The sequence below is a fragment of the Ascidia mentula genome, chromosome 6 (assembly GCF_947561715.1).
Source record: "Ascidia mentula chromosome 6, kaAscMent1.1, whole genome shotgun sequence".
NCBI classification, from domain to species: domain Eukaryota; kingdom Metazoa; phylum Chordata; class Ascidiacea; order Phlebobranchia; family Ascidiidae; genus Ascidia; species Ascidia mentula.
Window position 1 is genome coordinate 10,818,793 of NC_138571.1, and position 13,692 is coordinate 10,832,484.

The window sequence follows — 13,692 nt, forward strand, 5'->3', positions numbered from 1 at the left end:
AACAACCAATAGGCAATTGGTAACTATATAATCGTTTGTTACAAAACCATGTCTGTGGTTAGATATTAGTTGTTGATCGAATGGTAAGTTTGTTTTAGTCACTTGAACGTTTGCTGCTGCACTCAAGTTTGGTTTGCCGAAAGCCTAGCGTGGCGCAAGAATACTACGAATTTGGTTAAAGATTGACACGACCTTTGTCCCTACGATTGCAAGCAGTAGTGCCGCCAGGTTATTGAAACTCGCAGCAGCAAAAGTTCACAGTTAATTTATCAGGTAAACGAAGTTCTATTAAAGATAAGAGTTAGGAATATTATTTTTATCTTGGCAATCTAACCATATTTATGACAGTTTGTCCATTGCCTACTGTAATAAAATCATAGCACTTGGTAACGTATGACGTCACTGAAGTACTGTGCCAACCTGTTCTGACTTAGTTTGCTACTGAATGTAGTTTGTTAGTATCTGTACATGTTCGACTTTATTCAGAATTACGATTCATTACTCATACACTTCCTGTGCTTTCAAAACATTCGATTTTTAAATACGCACATTGTTAAGTTTTTTAGTGTAAAGTGGAGTTTCCTAAATGGTGCGCCTTTCACCTGCCTCATTGATAAAAACTAATTTCAATAAAAAAGCGAATTTGTCTCCAAAAAAGGTCAACAGTAAAGGCGGTCAAGTATTTGAGATGGGTCGTCATAATAGGCACATTTGTATTTGTCATGGAAAAGCAGAGTTTCGGTTTTTGTTGTAACGAAGTTGCATAAAAAAAATATTTTTTATATTATAAACAACATTTGCAATTTGGTGAAGTTACTTGCATCAAAATGGAGCAAGTAAAAATGGTAGGCTATTAGTGTATACAGTAAAATTTACAAATTATTTTTTCATTAAAAAAAACTTGGGCTTATCTCAAATATGGTGTCATTGCAGACACATAGTCTTATTTAAATCTGGAACTGAAATGTTTTGTAATATTTCACGGATTGTCTTTTTGGTTTTAGTCAAAGAATAGCGTGGATATTTTAATGCAAAATCTGCTAATATTCCAAAGGATATAGAAAGGTGACGATATGGGTTGTGTTTTATTTTTACGAAAAATATTTTATGTAAGAGCCCAAACATAACTAAACTAAAGCAGCAAATATTGCTGAGTTGTCCTGGAAGAAACTAATAGGGGCACATTCCTTCCTACAAGCTCCTGTGAAATAATTTAAAGAATATTTTTATTCAGAGAAAAATAAATCATGCGACAAAACCAAGAAAGACGCCGAAAACATCTTGAAGAATATTTACAAAACCGAAAAGAGGTAATTGTATCGTTTCTGCCGACTTCGTATTTGTACAAAGTTTGATTATAAACAAATACAAATTTCATTACCAAAAAATATAGAATTTCAGCTCAGCCACACATGTGGAAATAATTCACAACAGTGAAAGGCAAAAGGAGTATGTGCCAATAATGGGTGATCTACCTGCACCATTTCCGCCAATAATAACTAAGGAAGAGTTGTAAAAGTTGGTAAAATAAAATGATAATATAAATTATGAAAAATAGCCATGCACAAATGATTTAATGTAATTTATTGTGTTGTAAGGTTTTGATAAAAAGTTCCATGTGATAAGATTGCTCATTAGATTCACAGGCTTCGCAGCCAAGGCATTGCAGCCAAGCTGGATCAGCCACAATCAGACAACGCAGAAGTAATGTTAAACTTTCGCATAGCAAGGCAGGATCGCCCCACTGTGCAGGCCCTTTATATTTGATTGATTTTCAGATCTCGCTTCGACTTGTCGGGAAAAGTGGCTTATTTATTTTATGCTGATCCTGACAAATTCCATGGAGCGTGGAAAGCTCTACTTATCAACAATGAGTGGAGATTTATTGACACCGATTTTGGAACTAGAACTAAAAACGGTACAAGAAAAATGTTGCCAGCATCTAGTGTTTCGTTAAATGATAACGATTAAATTAGATGTGACTGGAGAAATAGTGTACAGATTTAATGAGTTTTACTTCCTCACGGATCCAGACAAACTTATTACCAGCCATTATCCTGACGAGGAAGAATGCCAACTTTTTCATCAACCAATAACAATTCACCAGTTTGAGGTTTGAGGTTTGTTCTGTAATATGGAAAACTGTGTTTTTGCAGTTTTTGATGAGCTGCAGACAAGTGTTTTGTCCTGATATGCTGCTCACCAAATCAGTATTGACTCTCTTGTTTATGCATGCCTGTGGTTCGGCAAAACCACATGCTGCCAATCGCTATTTTTCACGTAAACGGTGTGTGGAAACGTATAACACTACAGCATTGATAAAACAATCTAGCGGGGCATAATAGCAACGTGACAATACGGAGATTGTAAAAAAATGGTGTGTTGTTAACATTGTCAGGTCAGCTCTATATAATGATGGAGCTTCGTAGATGAAACATGACAATGTTATCAACAGTATTGGTCAGTCTCTTAATTCTCAGAGCAAATCCGTCTCATGAGCAAATCCGTAAATATTGTTCCTAACAGAATTTAGTCATGAAGTACGGTATGTTTCACAAACTACAAATCCGACTTTTATCTCATCAAAATGCATGGATTTCCACCAATCAAAATGGGTTTGTTCAAATAAAGTTTGGATACAATCACCGCGAAGAAATCTGGACGATTCATTGCATGCTACAAAGACGAAATAACCATAAATTAGAGAAACCATTCGATGGTGATGTTATTGAGGTGTGCCAAACCGAAGATGAAGTGGTTGGTAAAAGTTTGTTGCAATGACAAGTTGACAAAGTAAGTTAACTCTATTGTTTTTGCGTACAGGTATGCAATATTCATTTGTCAAAAGCAGGACAATGCATGTTTGCAGTTGTGACCAGTAAGGACAATGAAGATAATGGCCATCTTGTTTTTGAATATCAAATTAACGCTTCAGTATTTTCTTCGGCTAAATAAAGCAAAGATGAACCAGATTAATGTCCTTGAATGTTAACCACGATTTTCTTGTTCCTCCCCTACGTTTGTTCAAGCAATTACTTGAAGGTTGCATTTGTTAATTCCAAACTTCAAACACCAAACACACAGTGTGTGTAACTAAACTCAGCATGTTCAGATATTTGGAATGTGTTTTACCACTTTGGGTGCATTTTCTGGTGCTAAGAGGTTTCATTATGATATGAGTACAGTTAAAGTCCAATACAAAAAAATGTATTTTTTTCAAATTAGGAGTCAGGGATTCAGAAATGACGTGAATGTTTCTTTTGTAGATTTTGTTTTATGGATTATAAGAAGTTTTGAATGCAGCTTCGTGATTTAGTATGTTTTCTGCATTGTGATAGGCTATGTTCAAAGGTTATACATCCTATGCAACAACAATGAAGGCTACAAACAAATACCCGAGCTAGCCCAGGCAAAGTTATTGTCCCAGGGAAGCAGAATTTTAATCTGTAAAAACACAGCGGACACGGTATATACATTGGTGTAATATCGCTAAGAAGGTGTGCTAGCCCTACAAATTATCGCGAGTTCATCTAACTATATAACTGTAGTTAACATTGCACTACAAATACAAAATTCTTAGCCATTTTACTTGTTTTCTGCATGGACAATCTGTGTAACAGTTTTAACTAAAAGTAAGTTGTTAAAAAAGTTATTCTCGCAACTATGAATGGTATTCCCTGGTTCAAGGCTCGTATTGTCTGTAGAGAAGATGCGTTATTGTATGCAAAATGTCCATATGCCCGTGCCCACGCTAAAGTTTTTTCCTGCAAGATTTAAATTCTTGCAATGCGATCGACCACAACATAATGCGATCGACCACAACATCCCAGGGGACACAAACACGGCTATTAACAAATCTTCGTTGTCAATTCAATGACGCGCTGGTCTTGTGATCGTTTTTGAGCCAATATTTATGTTGCGTGAAACAATAAAACCTCAATGTAAATGCCTTTTTACGACTATATCAACTCAGCGGAAGGTTCCCTCGGCATTTGCGACTGTTAATAAAGTTCGGTAACTCCGTTTGGCCCGGTTATAAACGTGGACACAAAGACCAACGCGGAGACGAAGTTGTTGATCCAACTACACAACCGCGTTTAAATCCCTGACCGTTACATATGTTCCGCCGATGTGCTAGTTAGAGATAGACGTTCCATAAGTTAGAGTTATTTTAGGTTGAATGCATATGCGATGACCATTACTACATTATTTCGTATTTGATATGTGTATATTTGGTATTTTGTTGCCAAAAACAGCCAAAAGGCGATCTTTTCAAGAAGTAGAGCGATTCCGTCTGAACTTAATATGTTTCAAGAGAAATCATCTGATGATAATTCAGTTGGCGAAGTTTTCTCGGAAAAAAGGATGAGTGGTGAGACAATGTTGAAAATGTACATTACCAAAATGGATCACTCATGATAAAACGGTTGCTACAAAAAGCAAACTTTACGATTCTAATCCCTTTGTATTTACTTTTAATTCTGTTCATTGTTTAGTAAAAGATATAACAAGGATGTTTTCCAAGCAAATTTCACTACTTGGTGATGAAATTGAAAGGTATATCAAATGTACAAGCAAATTATTCTTTTGCCTCTAATTTGACAAATTATTTCTATAGGGAGCGGAAAATTCGACTACGCAACCAACAAATGAGGCAAAAATATCTCAGTGAAAAGCTGCGATCAAGAAAAGAGGCAACTACTACCAACACATAAGGGCCCAAGGAATATCGTTTCATGATAATCAACGTATGTACACTTTTTTAGAATTTCAGTTCCGCTGCACGCATGGAAGAAAGGGTAAATTGTCAAAACGAGAAAGAACTCGTGCCGAAGCTGGGCCAAGAGCCACCACCGGTACCACCTAAAACAACAAAAGACGATTTGTACAGGTGATCAAATATTTTTGTCCGGTAATTCAAACATAATTATTGTTAATGATGTTCAGCGAGCGAGGAATCACCGACTTATTTGATGACTTGGAGCAATTCGCCATCAACATGGATTCAGAAAATGTTGCTTTTCCAGTTCTAATGAAGCAACTTTTTATTTGGAAACTAACTGACCTTGAGAAGGTTGGGTTGTTTTTATATGCGTTTTTGAAACCTTAATTTGACTTTAATAGGTCAGAGTATTGTTCCACTGGATCAGTTCGCAAGACTTGAACGCGATTCAATTTCCTGATCAACTAACATTGGACTCGCCTTTTGGTCAGTTAAAAGCAATAAAGGAAAACGACAGCAATTTCTCACTGGTGTTTCAACGATTGTGCCGGTAAACGTAAATATAATGCAATATTTGGGACTGTGAGTACAACATTGTTGATGTGTTTTACTGAGGGCTGCTGGAATTCATTGCAAAGTTATCAAGGGTTACGCAAAAGGTTTCGGATACTATCCAGATCATTCATTTTCTGCCAATCCTCATCAATGTCGTGGAACTTGGAATGCTGTTCTTATCAACAATGAGTGGAGGTTCATTGACACCCATTGGGGAGCAAGAAGTCGTGATGGTATTAAGGAGGTTTACTGACATTGTAGCCAAACTACGTCAGCCACTTTTTTGGATATAAAAATCAAGCTCCCGGTGAGATTTGAACTCCCAACCTTGAAATGACCAGACCGAACGCTCTACTGATGGTATATTGTGGTCAACACACGCAGCTGGAAAGCCCAGGGAGTTAAACCCTCACCAGGAGTTTTATTCATTCCCAACTTGTGCTGATCTAGCTTGGTTGCGTTGCCAGTGAACCTAATAATAAATACGTTAGCTGAGGTAGTCTAGTAGGGGCCTGCGTCGTAGCGCCATCCTGCCTTGCCATGCAATCGCATCAAACACTTCTTCGTTGGTATTTTCACGAACACAGTGTAATGCTAATATAAATTACAAAACTGTTTCTGTAATATTGGTATTTGTTTATACGTGACCTGTTTTCCACATACGATAGGATAATTCATGTAAGTGTCCAACAATAATTATAAACCTTTAGACATCGAACGCTCTGACTCTAAAACAATAACCCGGACTCTGAACTGTTGTAACCTGTTAGTTCGCCCTAACATGCCCCGTGCGCGCTTTTGACCATTGCTACTACATATAACGAATTGTATTTGGTTGTGTTTTGGGTTGGTGAGGGGAATTCCACCCATTCCAATTCTTCTGGTTTCATTTGAATTGCTGTCTTACGTTTGTGCCATCTTCAGTAAAAGATTACATATACCTGATTGTTGTCAGATGTATGGAGATTTAGTCGCACGAAGGAGCAAGTCACGTATAAACAAATACCAATATTACAGATGCAGTTTCGTATTTCATATTAATATACACTGTGTTCTCTTCACTATTCAAGTGTTGTTATTTTTTACCAAAAACTGGACAAAATCATTAATTACTCTGTTCACAAAAAGTTTTATTTTTCTATCAGAAACAACAGGGGCATTTGCGTACAAATTTGAAGAGTTTTGGTTTCTCACTGATCCAGACAAGTTTATTTCAAGCCATTATCCAGATGAATACGCTTGGCAACTTTTGCATCAACCAATAACACTTGATCAATTTAAGGTAGAAAATTTGTACCAGTTTTAGTTTTGTGGTCAGAGGAATATTTATTATAACATACTGCATGTGGACATCTGGATTCGCCTGGCATGTATGTTTGGGTGATACATGCAACATATAACAAACAGCGTTATCATCAGGGGGTTCGTGCTATCCCCTTCAAATTATCAGCTTTGGCTAAAAAACGCTTAATTAATTTGTCATGTGAAACACAATATTATTATCATTACAATTGTTTAACACACTTGATTGATAGATGTCCGTCATGAAATGGCCGATGTTTTACGAACTCAAACTTGTATCACACGAGAATGCAATTGTACAAACAGACGAAAATGGGTTTGCAAAAATGACAATAAATTACGGGAGACGTGATGCCAAGTTTTTAACAAATCTCCATGAAAAAGTTGAAAGCAAGTTGCAAGACGAAGTGCTGAATTCTGTTAAGATCAAGCGAAGTAAAGACGAACAGGTAAGAGTCAAAACAAAAACAAAGTGAGCGATATTGTAAAGGTTTGATTGAATCTGCTTTACAGTTGTTCGAGGTTCGCCTTCGTAAACCTGGGCAATATATTTTGACCATATTAGGAAGACCATCAAGTGACAAAATATGGACGTATATATGTCGTTATCAAATAGACGGCTCCAAGATTAAATCCGACACTGAGTAAACGAAGGAGAATACAAACTACAAACTATTCATGTATTTACAGTAGTGTGTGTTGCCGATGACTGAAACGTATACTTGTGCATTATTTTTCACTCCAAAACGAGCATGTGACCCATAATGTTCGGTAAGCTACTTACAGAGCAAACTGTTTCGACCAATAAGATCTCATCAGTGCAACTGGAGGGTGTAGTTCTGGACTAAATGGTAAAATTTGTCACGCGTTTTATCGCTTTCGCCTCGTTTAACCGTTGCAATGATGTAAGCAAGTAATCTGTCAATAATTCTATCATGAACTCATACGACTGTTTGCAACATTCATTGTTGCCTAACTGAAAGTGTATATTTGTAATCGTACAAAAAAATGATGTAACTTGTCAATTTCATGAAACAAAACGTGTCTTTTGTGATCTGGAGCTGACAGGTTTCTTGAAGTTCAATTGTACGTAAAACACTTGTCGCCACCTAAGTTGACATAGAAGCCACGTTAAAAACGCTGACATGTCTGCAGGTGTAATTAAATAATTTTGTTTGATATATCCTGATGCGAAGTAACTATGAACTTGATCAATCATTGACAAGATCTATTAATCATCTTTGATGTTAAGAACATGCTTAAATTCCCGAAAAGAGCGTAAGTAAACACCGAGTCCCATTAGTAAACTTCTTTACATGGGGAAAGAGTCTCGTTTACGTAGTGAAAGTAATCGTTGCGACCTTCGCTACAGCGTATGGAGATAACCTGCTATTTTGCTCGTTTCGTCTAATAGGCAGAAACACTTGTTCCAGTAAAATCCGATTACCTGTAAGACAAAAAAACTTATTTAGAATACAGCCTTATAAATTTCGTCATTGCATGCATCCATGTCGTAAGTAAGGTTATTTCTAAAGCAACAGTGATATGAAGTAAGTAATGTAGAACCTGGTTGCAGTAATAAACATTACAGCTTATTGTATTATTTCATTAAAAAACACGTAGTCCTGAGGTACAAGGCCTACGGTTTTACGTAACAATTTTTTCGTGACAACTGAAATTTCGTGCCGATAAATCTAATATTATAAACGGTAGAACCAGGCGTGCTATTGTATGCTGCTTTTGCCAGGCTTTATTGCTCACACACGATATTTCTGACGCGGAGTTTACTATTGGTTATTGGCCACAGTGTTTCCACCTTGATTCGTATCCTACACTGCTGAGACATATCAAGTAGAAACAGTGCGAAAAATGCGAAAAAGCAGTTCACGGAATGTGACCCAGGGGTTTCTGCTTTCTGTTTTTTTGGTTACATTGGTGCCTGCGGTAGATACGTACGTGCATGACCTATGATTATGCCTAATATGAGCAAACATCGTTATCAGGCGCCTGTTGCTCGCCCAGACCGTTGGTCACAATCTGCACTCGATTCATTGTGATTGGCTTGTATGCTTTTTATTGTTTAGGTTATGGTAATGTAGAATTGTTTGCTTGGAGGAAAATATAATACGTTTTGCAACATACAAATAAAGTCTATTGCGGTTATTTTACACTTATTTATTATATAACAAGACACTATCTATTTGCTTGCTTTTTTCTCAATAAACCTCATCTCATTTTTTCATGGTTGGTTAATCATGGTCGGATTTTTTCGCCCGTGTTCGGTCATGCGCAACCACCTTCAGCGATGTGGCTTATCACGGTTTTAAGACAAAGTAACGTTGCAAGGGTTTGTCTATTGTTAAACTTCAATACCGATTAGACTTTGGTGCTAAACGTCGAAATATCAAGTAGCATTTTAAAGGAATATTTTGACAATGCTTAATTTCAAGCACAAACATGGAAGTGTATTTTTACAACTAAATCGTAATATAACAAAACTAATAACAAAGCAAGATGTGAAATTTGTCAATAGTTGCCAACAATTTGTAAAAGTTTGGCTGATTTAGTGGTTAGAGTGCTTTTTCGTGCTACATTAAAGGGCTATTACGTGATTGTGCCCAGGTGTTTCATTCAGGCAACATGTTATCTCGCGTGAACACCCTGTAGCCTTTTGTTTTAGATTGTGATCATGCGCTTTGTTTGTTGACTTTTCGAGCGTTGCCCTTCGACACTGTCATTTGATTTAGAATACTTACCCCAAGTATTATGTTACCTGGCTCACTGCGGAGTCCATGTTAGCACAGTTTTGAGATATACCTCGTTAAATAGATCAAGCATGTTTTCCATGTATTCCCATGCTCAACAGCTTTTCCTGCAAGGTTTAGTTATTTTCAATGCGATCTACCATAACGATATCTGAAAAATCAAGTTCCCGGTGCGGCTTGAACTCACGACACTGGGCTAACCGGACCCAACGTTCTACCGACTCAGCGGTTTGTTTGACTGCGCTATCGACTATTGATCTGCATGGGGTTCGGGAGCTTAGCGGTTTTACAGGGTATATTATGGTCAAGGTACACTGGTGCACAAGTCCACAACTTGCCAGGGGATCTTTACATATACTTATACGGATCTCCACCACCACTTGGCTGCAATGTCAGTGAACCTTAAGATCAAAATACATGAGCTGAGATCGCCATATATAAATGTTCTGTGCAGTGTGGCGATACTGCCTTGTCATGCGATAACATATAACACTTCTGCCTTGTATGCATGTTTTTCTTTTTTAGGGTTTGAATACGAAATATGAATTTTTCATCAAACGACAAGTGCTCACATGGTAAGTTTTATGACGTAAATTATCATCACACATACTTAACGATAAAACGACAGCCCAAACTGACTCAATGAATCTACTCAAAGTTAATGTATTTATTACAAACTTTTCAAATGTAAATGAGATTACCTAAAACAGGTACTTCATAACACGAGAAATTACTGTCGTTCATTATTTAACATCCTTTACAATTCGTAGTGACCAGAATGACGTCATATTTCGACGGAATTGCATCCACAATCCGCGATGAATTGGACAGGTAAAAAAAGCATTTGATTAGAAACCCGACATTTTTAAAATCTAACTTGAAATTTAGTCTAACGGTAAAATAACTTCAAAACTGTCAATGTATGTAATACTATATGCTCTGTAATGTGATATACGCATTATAACCACAAAACGATCAATAATAAGTGTTAATATAGGGAGAAACAAATCAAACGTCGCAACCAGGAAATAAGAAAACTGTATCTTGAAAGTCGGCTTCAAGACAGAAAAGAGGTAAGATGCTGTTTTTACGCTAATGTAGTTGTGGTGTCATTATTTTCACATGCAACGTAGAACCTTAGTTCCGCAACAAACATGATAAGAACTGTAAACAAACACAACGAAGTAGAACTCGTACCTGAACTGAATAAAGAACCACCACCTTCACCACCACGAACTAGTAAAGAAGAGTTGTACGGGTAAGATACTGGACCAAATTCATTTAGGTAAGCAAAAGCAAAAACAAAAGCGTTTCTGTAAAGGAGTGGAAGAACAGATTTGTTTGAAGACTTGGAGCAATATGCTGTAAACATGGAATCAGAGGATGTGACTTTTCCGGCTCTAATGAAGCAACTGTTTATTTGGAAACTGACTGACCTTGAAAAAGTTGGTTTCGATTTCTTTATTGTTAAAGGAACCTTTGAAATTTGATTAGTTTAATATTGTTCTACTGTCTGATTTTTGTATTTTAACAATGTTGTTTTAAGGTAAGGATTCTGTTCCACTGGATAAGTTCTCAAGATTTAAATCAGACAAAATTCCCTGAAAAACTTGCAGCAGATTCACCGTTAGGTCAGCTGAAGGCAATTAAAGAAGAAAGATCGAGTTACCACCACGTGTTTCAGCGATTGTGTCGGTAAAACTTGTTTGCGCAATTTTTAAATGCATGCATTCTTTAATTTGATGTAGTTAAAAGTGTTCACAATAAGTTTTATGTTTTTAAGTGCTGCTGGAATTCATTGCAAAGTTATTGATGGTTACGCAAAATTTGTCGGCTGCTATCCTGACCATTCATTTTCTGTCAGCCCTGATCAATTTCGTGGAAATTGGAATGCTGTTTTAATTAACAATGAGTGGAGGTTTATTGATACCAACTGTGGGGCTAGAAGTGCTGAAGGTAGTCTGTTTGCCTTCAATATTTGCAATGTTTTAATTTGCCCAATTCAAAAAACATTTTTATTTTGCAGAAACCACAAGAATAATTACCTACAGATTTGACGAACATTACTTTCTCACTGATCCAGTTCAATTTATCAACAGCCATTATCCAGATGAATCCGCTTGGCAACTTTTACATGAACCAAGAACACTTGATCAGTTTGAGGTTTGCAAAATTTTTTTGTATCCTAGATAATGGTTTAGCTGAACCTATCCTATGATAGATCACATTTCTTTATCTATTTTCTGTTAAATATTCTGACGGCCTTGTGATACAAAAGAAGTAACCTAAAAATCTATAATTGTACTTCAAACGACGAAGTATTCAAGTAATTAAAATCGTTTGGAGATTAAATAATTAATCAATCAAAAAATATTACCTATCTACCAGAATCCTATGACAAGCTTTGAAAACTCAGTTTCATTTCCTTAATCGAGTTTTAATTTTTTTAAGGTTGGGTGTGAAAGAATGACTTGCAATACGAACTTTAACAAAACAGCATTTTCAAACGAAATTAAGCCAATATATGTGATTGACAGAAATCAGTCTTCAAATGGCCAAACTTCTACAAATTGAAGCTTAATCTCTTATCCCACCCCAATGGAATGATAAAACCTGATGAAAATGGATTTGTAAAGATTGTGCTGAAAAATACGTCTGAGAGAAGTGATCTTGAACTCTCATCGATTCTTAAAGAAAAAGTTGAAAACAGGTTGAAGGTAGAAGTGTTTGGATGTGTTAAGGCGTACAAAGTCGCGGACGAACCGGTAACAATTCTTAAACTATTGCACAATGTGTGTGTTTTAACCTCACATTTTGCACATTACATTTTACAGGTATTTGAGGTTCGTCTTCCGAAGCCTGGGCAATATATTCTAAGCTTATGTGGTGGCTACCCTGACGAAAATAAGACAGGCTTTTGTCGATATCAAGTAGACGGTTCTTTGATGAAGTGAAAATTGTATTTTTTATTTGGTCGTATGTGACCAATACACGTGTTGTTGATGCGATTTCACCCAAATATACATAAAATTAAAAATTTCGTGCATGAAACAAATAAGGCTTTTGGTTTCTGAATAGTAAACCTCGCTTGACAATTGAGATATTTAAATCTTCAAACCACTGCACAAGTCACATTTCCTTATCTCGCTGAAATAAGAGTTACAGCTTCTTCAGTATTCTTCTGTGATATGTTATAAAAATTGAGCTGCGGACTGGTAAACAAATAAATTTATTTTTTTAAATAAACCGAGTAAATTTTCTGTTTTGATATTGTTTTTAATAACAAATCAAAACAAACATGCAAACCAACCTCACAACACCTTGTGCAGGAATCAAAATATAAAAACTGTTATGCCAGTATGATGATATACTCTACACAACGTCCACGCAAAATTCATAATGAACTTTGGACTGAAAAAGGACAAAAAGCATCGAAATTGACCATTCACAAAACGATATCACGTTCGTACCACAGGAGTTCGCAGGAATAACTTATTTTTTCAGTGTGATTTTTGTGTTTTCGATTCACCGCCAAGATAAGTATGTATTAGTTTTCGTTTTCCAGAAGGGTGGCAAATGCCACAACCTCAAAAACCTGACCTTGGCTTTTGTCTGAATAAACCAAACAAAACATTTGAACTTTGATTCTACAGTATTCAAATCAATTTATTCAATTTCCACAACCACTTCACAACAAATACTCTCACAAAGACGCTGCCGGTAACGTTTTTAATGGTTTGTCATCTTCAATTATAAAAGAACCCCCGCAGCTACGATAAGACCTAAAGCGAACTGAGCAAAAAACGTGTAATTTGTATCACTGCCGCGTATCAAGTATCAAAATAGCTTTCATGAACTCGAATACCCTGTTCCCCAGATGTTAAACTTACCACGCGCTATAATGTATGAAATCCCACATACCGAAACATAAAACATTTGGTGTTGCTAAGACTAGAAGGTCTATTATTGATCGCAAGATATATCTTCAAGGGTAAACCTTGTGTTTGCGATTGCTGGTCTTTGTGCAAACGAACTCAAATTACAAAGTGTTAGATTGTACGTTCAGTTCACTTTTAAACTAAAAGCTGTTTTTTAATGCCTTAAAAGTATTCAAAGTACGACTGCCATCAGAAACCTGATAAATAAGAATGTAAGGGTTTTGTATTGAGTGTGGTCACGAAGATTAGGTATGATTGCCAGGATAGAATTATTGTCGAGAAAAGAGGAACCGTTTGGCAGAGGGTGTTGCAGCGACAAAGCTTGCCAACAGCAGTTGTTCAAAGAGTAGATTGTTTTACAAACTAGAAATGTATAAGGAACTGCATTTGCTTTAGGTATTCAGTTGTT

At 36.4% G+C, this 13,692-nt stretch overlaps 2 protein-coding genes across 14 annotated transcripts in view; one reads left to right on the plus strand and one right to left on the minus strand.

Moving 5' to 3' along the window:
* The window catches only part of LOC145906105 (uncharacterized), a 268,399-nt gene that overhangs the window by 102,528 nt on the left and 152,179 nt on the right, over positions 1-13,692 (minus strand). The window lies entirely within an intron of this gene.
* Positions 10,124-12,299, plus strand: LOC145906314 (hillarin-like). Its single transcript, XM_082993729.1, has 9 exons — positions 10,124-10,176; positions 10,343-10,418; positions 10,479-10,603; positions 10,667-10,790; positions 10,892-11,040; positions 11,129-11,301; positions 11,372-11,508; positions 11,883-12,110; positions 12,180-12,299. Exons 1-9 carry the CDS (start codon positions 10,124-10,126, stop codon positions 12,297-12,299), a joined length of 1,185 nt encoding a protein of 394 aa, XP_082849855.1.